The sequence below is a fragment of the Cryptomeria japonica genome, chromosome 9 (genome assembly GCF_030272615.1).
Source record: "Cryptomeria japonica chromosome 9, Sugi_1.0, whole genome shotgun sequence".
NCBI classification, from domain to species: Eukaryota; Viridiplantae; Streptophyta; class Pinopsida; order Cupressales; family Cupressaceae; genus Cryptomeria; species Cryptomeria japonica.
Window position 1 is genome coordinate 453,922,540 of NC_081413.1, and position 9,998 is coordinate 453,932,537.

General features: G+C 34.0%; 1 protein-coding gene across 4 annotated transcripts in view; it reads left to right on the forward strand.

Annotated features, from left to right (window-relative positions):
- The window catches only part of LOC131080056 (RNA-binding protein BRN1), a 29,784-nt gene that overhangs the window by 15,382 nt on the left and 4,404 nt on the right, over nt 1-9,998 (forward strand). Inside the window, exons 8-11 of one of the 4 annotated variants that reach the window (XR_009114115.2) lie at nt 37-180; nt 270-598; nt 1,547-1,642; nt 8,655-9,998. The exon at nt 8,655-9,998 is cut by the window's right edge and continues 1,156 nt beyond it. Coding sequence is in view for 1 of the 4 variants with exons in the window: in XM_058018154.2 (XP_057874137.1) it covers nt 37-180; nt 270-397 (272 nt within the window). In the remaining 3 variants the exon portion in view is untranslated. Of the gene's footprint in view, nt 1-36; nt 181-269; nt 816-1,546; nt 4,292-8,654 lie in introns of those variants that run through there. The other 3 variants (XR_009114120.2, XR_009114127.2, XM_058018154.2) reach the window with 3 other exon arrangements.

Consider the following 9,998-nt stretch of genomic DNA (forward strand, 5'->3'; position numbering starts at 1 on the left):
ACATTAACCTTTCATCATTTGACCTTTCTGATATAGGCCCCCCTGGAGCAAATTTGTTCATTTATCACATTCCACAGGAGTTTGGTGATCATGAACTATCTAATGCCTTTTCATCATTTGGAAGAGTTATAAGTGCCAAGGTTTTTGTTGACAAGGCTACTGGTGTTAGCAAATGCTTTGGTAAAAGTTTCCTTTTACGTTCAGTTAGAAAGCTTGTTTTTAGTTTTGAACTCTTCTCTAGAGTTAAATGAAATTGAATGGTTTTGTAGGTTTTGTGAGTTATGATTCCTCTGCGGCTGCACAATCTGCCATCAATGTGATGAATGGGTTCCAGTTGAGTGGAAAGAAGCTGAAGGTCCAACTTAAGCGAGATAACAAACAGAGCAAGCCTTACTGAATAGATATGCCTGACATGCTTAGCGAAGATTGGATGGATGGCACTGCTCGTAACAAATTCAGAACTGTTGCATTCAGCAGCTAGCAGTTACATGCCCCATTTTTGTGGGTAAAAAAAATGGCTTGATGTAAGATATTGAAAAGACCAAATGAAGATTGTGGATGCTTATATATGTGGCTCCAATGCCGTCATATGAAAAAGGTGGGAAGCAATAGCTCCCTTTGGTGAAGATTGAAGGCTTGAAAATTCATGTCATTTATGTGCATTCTGCACTTTAGAACATGTATTCTGAGGACCCTTTTTCACTTTCTTTTATGGCATTCTTGGAATAAACCAATATGTGTTTTGGAATTGATTTTTAGTTTTGTTACTGCTAGTTTATTGTAAGATTATTATTTATGCATTATTTCTTTTCCTATTTTACAATGTTTTATGCAGCAGTGAATTTGTATGTGTTATGGATGCAATCATTCAGGGCAAGTTGTGCCTTGTGAGGGATTTATTTGTAGGCCATTCTGTTTTCGTACATGACATCATGTAAATTATTTGTGTTGAACTCTCTTCTACATGAATTATAGTGTCTGGAGACCCCTTGTGTCTAGGTGCTCTTACGTATGTGAGTTCGTCTACGCATGGCTCCCATTTTGTTTAAGTGTGATCATTTTTCCTGTGTATCTGAAGAAAATGTTTGTTGACCTGTGCCATTGTTTGCCTTTGTCAATCTGTTCTATTTGTGAGACTACATTTGTGGTAGTCGTCAGGAATTTTGGAGATGCTCAGTAATTACAGGCTTTCCTGTCTCTGCAAAGTCTGTACATGGCTGTTTCAAAGTCAAAAGTTGTGTGAAGTACTCTTTGTTCGTGTAATTACTGTTGGAAGGCTCACATTACGATTGCAGTGAGTGCCAGGTATTGTGTAACCTTTGTATTTGTAGTCTTGAAGTGTCTTCTTTGTGTGTCTCCAAATAGCTATGCATTGATGTTGACTTAGTGTATTATCCCTATGTTACTTTATCTGGTTGATTCATTCATATGAGATCATTTTAACATTCTAGATGACATTTGAAATTATGGTTGTAGAATAGTTCTTAAAATAGTGTTAGTTTGCTGAGTTGTTAAGTTTCTCTGAAATTTACATTTTTCTGTGCAGAGCGAGCAATGGATGTGGTACTTTTTATCTGCAATTGACTCCTGACTATTAAGTTTCTGGTCACCAACTAATGATCAATGGAAGCAAAAAAAGCAGGTAATTGGTCAAAATAATTGGTGCCTTTCTAGTTGAATGCATTTTACTTTCTGTACCTTTTCCACGCTATTTAGGGAACTGATGATAATCGATTCACACTAGATGTCATTGATGGGACAGTGAGCTGGTTGATGTCATACTTCACTGCATAACCATATGTTCTGATCTGTGGATGCAAGAGCTAATGTGCAACTGAAAACTACAAAATTTCCCATGATTAGAAGAATGACAAAGGCAAACAATAATTCCAATGACAAAGGCAACTAAAATAAGTTAATAACTGAAAACTATCAACTTTCCCATGATTAGAAGAATACAATGCTCATCTTTCATTCCTCGTTTGGAATTCTTTTAAGTAACATCATTTCATGCTCAACGTACCATGCCAAGATTCCTTCTAGGTTATGAGAGGAAGCTATATGATCATTATTCTCTGCAGTTTCTGCTCATGTGCATCTCTTCCGGGAGGAGCATCATTAAGCCCATTTTGATTAGGTAAGTCATTTTTAATCACCGCAATGGCAGGCAAAATATATGGCCTTGGTGTTTGTGGGAATGCTCAATAAATCTTTCTGAAACTAAGGTTGGTTGGAATTTCATTTTTTTTTTGATAAGTGAAAGGGTGTTGGCAATAGGTCCCACGTCCTGTGAAATTGACATTCTGCATTAGGGAAAAATGGAAAACACAACCAAATAGAATAGTAAAAAGTTTAAAAACCTAAGCAAACAAAAACAGGGAAAAATAAAAACACAACCAAACAAAAACATAGTTTCACTGTCAATAAAAAAAAGTACAGATGACAAATTTTAACATGCACAAGCAATGGCTTTTCATTAACCGTCGGAGCATATACGTTCAGCTTGATCCAATTTCTAGGGATCCAACTATATCTCCTTCCAGCTCTTCCCTTTTACTCTACATGATTTTATTTTTAATGACAAAATAACAAATTCTAAAATAGATTTTAATCATGACTTATTCATATTTAAACTATGGTTTAGTAATCATGAAAATCCTGGATTCCCCCCTTCATTACAGGCACGGTTTAAATAACTAGGAGAGGATTTATGCACATATGTGAACTGGGTCTCACACAGTTAAATGCACATTCAATCAGTCGTGGGAATGACCTCCCTACACTTCAATTTTACAATTATAAAAGATGACCAACACATCTTTCATCAATAAACACCAAATCTATATGCCAGGTCATACAATAGTTCATACACTTCTTGTGTGAACAGGGACACACCGAACTGTTCAGATCATAACACATTATTGAATTGTAAGATTGGATCTGACATTGAGGTAGTGTCCCTTAGCAATATTATGATATATCTTATAAATAACAGATTATTCTGCCGCGAGATCTAGAATTCATGATCTCATCTTTCACACACATTTACCTTTTAGAGCCACTAACTTTTTCTTCACTTTCACATGTCAGAAAGCCTGCTCTTTCTTAAGTTTACCATCCATTATCACATGTCCTTGTTGCTTAGGGTAGAAACATATATACCTGTTCTTTGATGTTTGTTTTGCATTTTTTGGTGACAATAGGCTTGTTTTTCACAACCATTATAGTTTTGTCTTTGAATTGATCATTTCTCATAGTGCAAACATTCTCCTCATCAATCAATGAGGGATTATGTTTCCAGGTTCCGACCATCCTTTCTGTAAACACAATTTAGGAGTAGCTAGCATGGATACTATTCAACGAAATTGGTGGAGTAACTTCATCTGCTACTTTAGCTTGTATTCCAGCTAACTAATGCGTTGGACTATTATGTCACTGTCCTCCATCTTTGGCCCAAACGTTTTTTGGCTTTGGAGTCATTTTTGCACTTGTTGACTCAAAACCTATGTTACCAAATTGGCTGGAAAATTGGACATTTCCAGGTATGAGTCATACTGGCATCTGGTACAGGTCAGAATTGACTGGAATTGGATAGCGATTTCTGTAGCATTTTGAAATCATCCAGAAATGTCTGAGGGCAAAATGTGGTGATGATAGAACATTTTCATAGCAATAACAGTGCCAGCAAAGTTTTCAAGGCATTTTTTGGTGTCAAGTGTAGACCAGGAAAAAGTAAAAACAAATGCACATTCTTTTCTTAAGTGCATCAGCAAGGTAAGTCCTCACAGTAACAGGAGTAGAGGCACAAACAGGGAAAGGACAGGAGGTGTGTTCAACAGCTGATGATGCAGCCATCTAGCCTGTAGCAAACAACTGACTCAACTACGTACGCACAGCCAGCCAGCAATAACCAGGTATTCCATATTCATCTGCTTGGTTTGCTTGCAATTCATGAAGTTGGCTGTTTGCAAACATTAATTTTGAGATTTATAACTCAAACAGGCCAATGTAAGATTTAATTGCTTTAGCAATAACAATGTCAGCTTTCTAGTTTTATTGGTCACTCCCTGTTCAAAATCAATCCAAGTTCACTTTTTGTGGAGGCATATAGAAATGATATAGTAGATTCTATATGGTGGGACACATGTTTGGAAATGCGACATATGTTTGTGTAATCTATTTTGATGTTTCGTTTTGTTCAACTCAAGCTACATGACAACTCTAAATATCTTATGTCAAATAGGCCACACAAATCTATATGTTAGATAATACAATTTTAAAATTTTAATCATATGATCTATGATTTTAAAATTCAAACTATATAATATTTCAGTTTCAAAACAAGGACAACATCACAAATTATAAATTATTTCTTTTCTATATAAATAAATATTTAATTTATGGGATGCAAAATATCGGCCATAAACTCCTCCTTATTTTCATTTGTTTGCATTTTTTATGTGTTTTCCAGCCTTTTTGCTTTAGCGATAACAATGTCAGCTTTCTAGTTTTATTGGTCACTCCCTGTTCAAAATCAATCCAAGTTCACTTTTTGTGGAGGCATATAGAAATGATATAGTAGATTCTATATGGTGGGACACATGTTTGGAAATGGCTAGAGGTATACAAGTTAATCCAATCAAGTGAAAGCCCTTTTTTGTGCCATTCCTAGCATGCTAATCAAAGCCTATCTAGGGAAGAATGGTACACTTGTAACACCTCATCAAATAGCAAAATATTTCAGAGAGCGAGAGGAAGTAGATGCAAAAGCTCTTCTTAGAACATGGCATCCTTTTAGGAGAGGAAGGATGTCATGGAGGCCCCCTTGCTTCTTCATCTTGTAGTGTAGTCCTTGATGTTGGAGAGGGCCACTTGCATTTGGTAGTAAAGAAGAAGAGTCTGCTAATGTAAAGAGAATGAGGGGACCATTAGAAAGGGAATTCAAAATGACATTAGAGAGATTGTTGATCAAATGGTCTCAAGATGTCTCTATGCAAATGTTTGTCCTTCAATGTTGTTTGATTACAATATTGGTAAGATATGTTGAGAAAAACAAATTAGACTCCAAAAGTGTATATGGGCTCAATTTATGAGAGAAGGTGCGCAATGCTTTATGGTCAAAATGGTGCTAGAGAGATTGTTGATCAAATTGTTGCAAGATGGCTCTATGCAAATGGTTTTTCCTTCAATGTTGTTTGATCACCATTTTAGTAAGATATGTTGAGAAAAACAAATGAGACTCCAAAGGGGTATATGGGCTATAGTTATGAGAAGGTTTTCAATGTTTTATTGTCAAAGAAGCTAGCAGATATAGAAACTTAGTTGGCTCCCATTATAAATTTGTGGAAATAGATAGACGTGTTGATCATTTTTGATGGATGGAAGGATGCTAGCAATCAATTGTTAATGAGGTGATTGCAGTGTGTTTTAAAGTGGCAATGTTTTTGAAAGCTATAGATTGTGAGGGCAGGTGAAGGATAATTTATTGCTAACATCCTTATATAGTGCATTCAGGAAGTGTGTCCTCAAAATGTTGTTAAGAGTCATAATGGATAACATATAATTGTCGAGGGGCTGGTATGTTGGTTGGTGCACGATTTTCATGTATTATTTGGACACCTTTGGCTGTCCACTCTCAATCTCATGCAACAAAAGTTGGGCAAGGTAAAAGTTGAAGAGATTCAAATGCTTATCATAAACCACTACATGTTGTAGGCTATTTTTAGATCTTTCTCATAATTGGAGTTGTTGAAGGTAATTGAAATCATAGCAGCATAAATCTTTTGGAGGAAAAACTGGCAAACCAAAAGTTCAAGATTTTAAAAAAATAAGGTATTCAAACGAGAAAAAAATCAGATTTTCAAAAATGTAGAAAGATGCAAAAAAATAAAGAAATTTAAAAAAAAAATGTTTAAAGGCATTTTCATAGCATAGAGGTATAGAGAGCAAACAAAAATAAGAATTTAGCCCAAAAATTGCAAAAAAATATTTTTACTTTATGTTCATGTCATTGATTACATTTTATTGCATTGGAATGTAGTTAACTAGTCGTTTTTAACAAATAACAAGAAGAGTGCAAAACAAATTTCAAGTTCGTAAGCGGGGATGCATAAGATGGCACCATATAATATTATAAAATATAAAACATGCTTTATTAACTTGTAATATTGTTTCTTTTTGTGAGTTAAGTATTTGGTTAGACTTGTAGCATTTTTCTATATTAAGTTTGATTATGAACCAAAAAGGATTCAAACTATTCAATCCTATGTTTATGGTGAAACTTGCTATAACAAAGGCAAATACGTACTAATATCAAGTCCTAGCCAACCAACTGAATGTTGCATGGATCGTGCAACAAAAAATGGACGAGACTATAATGGTGGAGCCAGAGTTTGAGCTTGAAGTTTGAAGGAGAAGCCGTTGAAACTTTAAGTCGTCATCGTTGCTTCCAAACAAACATGGACAAAGTAAAACACAAACAAGTGAAAAAAAGTGTTTATACAATTTAAAACCTAAGTGAACGGTTCTCGTTTTAGTTTGGGTTCAGGTTTGTGGGATCAACTTGCAGATTTGATCCCAAAAAAGAAGTTTGAATTGAGTTTGTTTTAGATTCATTCATATGACTTTAATAATTTTATTACATCCAAATTTCCATTCCATCTCCTTGAAATGCTTATATTTAATTTTTGAACATGTTGCTCAATAAAATTGTTTATATTTTTTTTTATTTTTCTATTTTTTTGAAGAGGGGTAAACGCTTTTGATTGGAGCTATGAACTGGTGAGGTCACAAATGGGGGACCTCATCCCCATTCAACGATAGCACTCTAACAAGGTTTGCACCTTGATGGCAAGAACACCAACAATGGCAAGAACACCAACACCACAACTTAACCATCAAAACATATCAATGTGGGCAAAATTGTTTATATTTTAAAATATTTAAATGTTGCTATTTTCAAAAGAATAAAAAATAAAAAATTAATTAATATATTAAACTTAAGAAAATTTAAAAAATATTCTATATTCTACTTTTAAATTTGTAATTTAAAAAACAATATACTCCATTTAGTAGAAATAATTTTTTTAACAAAACATTGTTAAAAAACAAATTAAATTAAACAAAATAAAAATCAAGTTAACAATAAAATTTTGGTATTCATATGTTTATTAAAAAAGACCTAACATTTATATATAAAAAGATTTAACATTTTTGTATTATACATTAATTACAGATTACAAATTATAAATTAAGTAAATAAATTAAATAGGTTAATTGAATGAATGATATAATATTAATGTATAATAATTTATTTAAGATTTGAAAAACCTTAATATTATAAAATATAAATGTATCTTCGCAAACATACCGTGCATGCAAACATGGTGAGGAGTGTGAATAGGAAGAGCTCAGCCTAGAAGTTTTTAAATCCATTGCCCTAAATAAATTTTCCATTACTGCAAAAGTGCCAGTGTGATAATCACATGATTCAGATTTAACATTAACGGTGCTGTGGTGACTCTGTTAGTATAGCTTAGGGCAAGACTGAATATTCTTGTTTGTGCTGTAATCAGCTCAAACAAATAGAGAATGGTAGTGGTTTAAATAGTTTTTTAGGTCCCTTGTCGATCTACAAGCAAAGCTGAATAAAAATCCAAGTCGAGAACATATTTTCTGTTTTCAGGCTCCTATTTGATAAAATGTGACGATGTAACATGATTTTAGGCATATATGTGTTGGTATGTCCATCGTGTTGTACTAGTTATTTAAAAAATAGTGATTTTCTAAGGAAAAAATTGGAAAACCTTGTGATTCACAGTTTTGAAGATTAATTTTTATTTTTGCTTCTATGATTGAAATAATGCAATTAAAATATTTAATATTTTACTTCAGTATTCTCTTTTTAAAAACTAAGTATGCTTCTCTGCTTTTAATTTTATATTTTTAAATAGGTTGTTTAGACTCGATTTGCATCCAACACAATTGTTTTGAGACAACTTGTGAAGGTGTGGGAGGTGCTTTCTAGCATGTTCATCATCCAACATTGATCAGTGTGGAGGCCATCCAGTAGTGAGAGGGCAACAACTGTATAGCAAATGATTCTAGATGGTGCTTGGTGGGATTGGATGTAATATTTTCTCTGTTTCATTGAGCCCATCATGTATGAATCGCTTTATTGAGATGGATAAGCCATTTTAATGAGTGGTATACAATGTCAATTCAATGATTAAGAAGATGAAGTCTATCATAAATGAAAAAGAACAAGATCTTGAAGAACCTTTCTTCAAAGAGTTGCAATCAATTTGTGACGAGTAGTGGAACAAAATGACCATCCCACTACATCTTGCTTCTGCATTTCCTTCCAAATATTTAAGCGATGGGATCCTTGCTATGCCAATTAGGGTGCCACCATACAAAGGTGTATAAGTTACAGCTTAGGGTACAAGAAAGTGCTAACTAAACTGTTCTTCATCTGGCTATGGAGGATATAGTCACAATTGAGTTTGTTGACTTTATAGCCTCTATTGATCTTTATTTTCTTGCCACTCTAACTTTGATTTGTTTTGCATTTTTAGAATTTGTATTTTCAAAATTGAGGTTTGATTTATAATTTAAATTTAGCAACTCTTAACTCTGTCACGTTGCCTCAATAGGTTGCTAGTTCCTCTTCATTTGAGTGGAATTGGAATAGATACTTCTTCATCCATTTAGTGAAGTGCAACTGATTGGCATCAAGTGAAACAAAGGAGCTAGTTTATGTGCATTCCAACTTGTTCCATTTTACTCATAAACAAAATGAGTACAAGGAAGGGGCAACAAAGTTGTGGGATGTAGACCTAGAGCGAGCAAGTGGCAGTGGGGCTGCATTTGGGTGGATCTTCTAATCTACCTACATCATCTCATGCCAGCAACAATGATGTTGGTTTTGACAACAATCCAGAAGATGCTGATGACTACTTGTAGTATTTTAATATTGAACGACGAATATCTATCATGACATTCAAGTTTGACAAATTGATAATAGATATTGATATAGTATATCGTATTCAAATTTGTAATATTTATGTTAGTCTTTTTAGCATATGCATGATATGTGGTCTTCTGAACTTAATTCCTGTTTTTAAGGCTGCAAATTTGTATATACTAATGATTTTTATATGTTTTTTGTACGGACATAACTTGAATGTACCCAGCATATTTATGATTTTATGTTTTTTAATATATTTATGCTTGGAGTTTAATCCTGGTTTCTAGGAATCCAAGCATATGTCCTTCCATCTCGTCTTCCTTATCCTAAACGAGTTTAGTAACAACTTAACAAATTCTGTACAATAGATTTCCTATTAATCACGACTTATTTACCTTTCGAACTATAGCATAATAACCATGATTTTTTCAAGAGGCAGCTGTCAATAGGATGGGACTTATATACCATAAAAAATACGGTGTAACAACCATGATTTTCTTAACAGTCAGCTATCATCAAGTGAATAAAAAATAAACCAAGAGTTTCTGAAATAGGATGGTGGGAGCACAGCTTAGAAGCTACAGAGCACTAACCAGTATAATGATGGAACTAATGAAAACCAAGGACAGAGAAAAGTTTAGTCTTGAGTCCTGAGTTTAGCCACAGATTTTGCGGATCATTCTACCCAGATGCAAATTTCCAAGTCTGGCAAGGAGGTAAAGGGAATGGAGTGTATCTTTGGTCATTATTGACCCAAGGTAAACATTGGACAAATATTCGTGCAATCCATTTTGTCAGTCACCTGGGGATTAAACACAGCTCCAACAACATGCAGCAGGAATTGAACAATGATGGGCTCTTTTTGATGCAGCTTTCTTGTCAACTGGAGTCTGATCTTGTAAGCATGATCTTGCATTTTTTAAGTCTGGAGTTGGGAATTGCAGTGTACTACAATTTTTAAGGCTTTACTGTTTTCCTTGTTTTCATTCCTATCTGTTCAATATTAAAAAAAAAGAATTTCATTGCACAA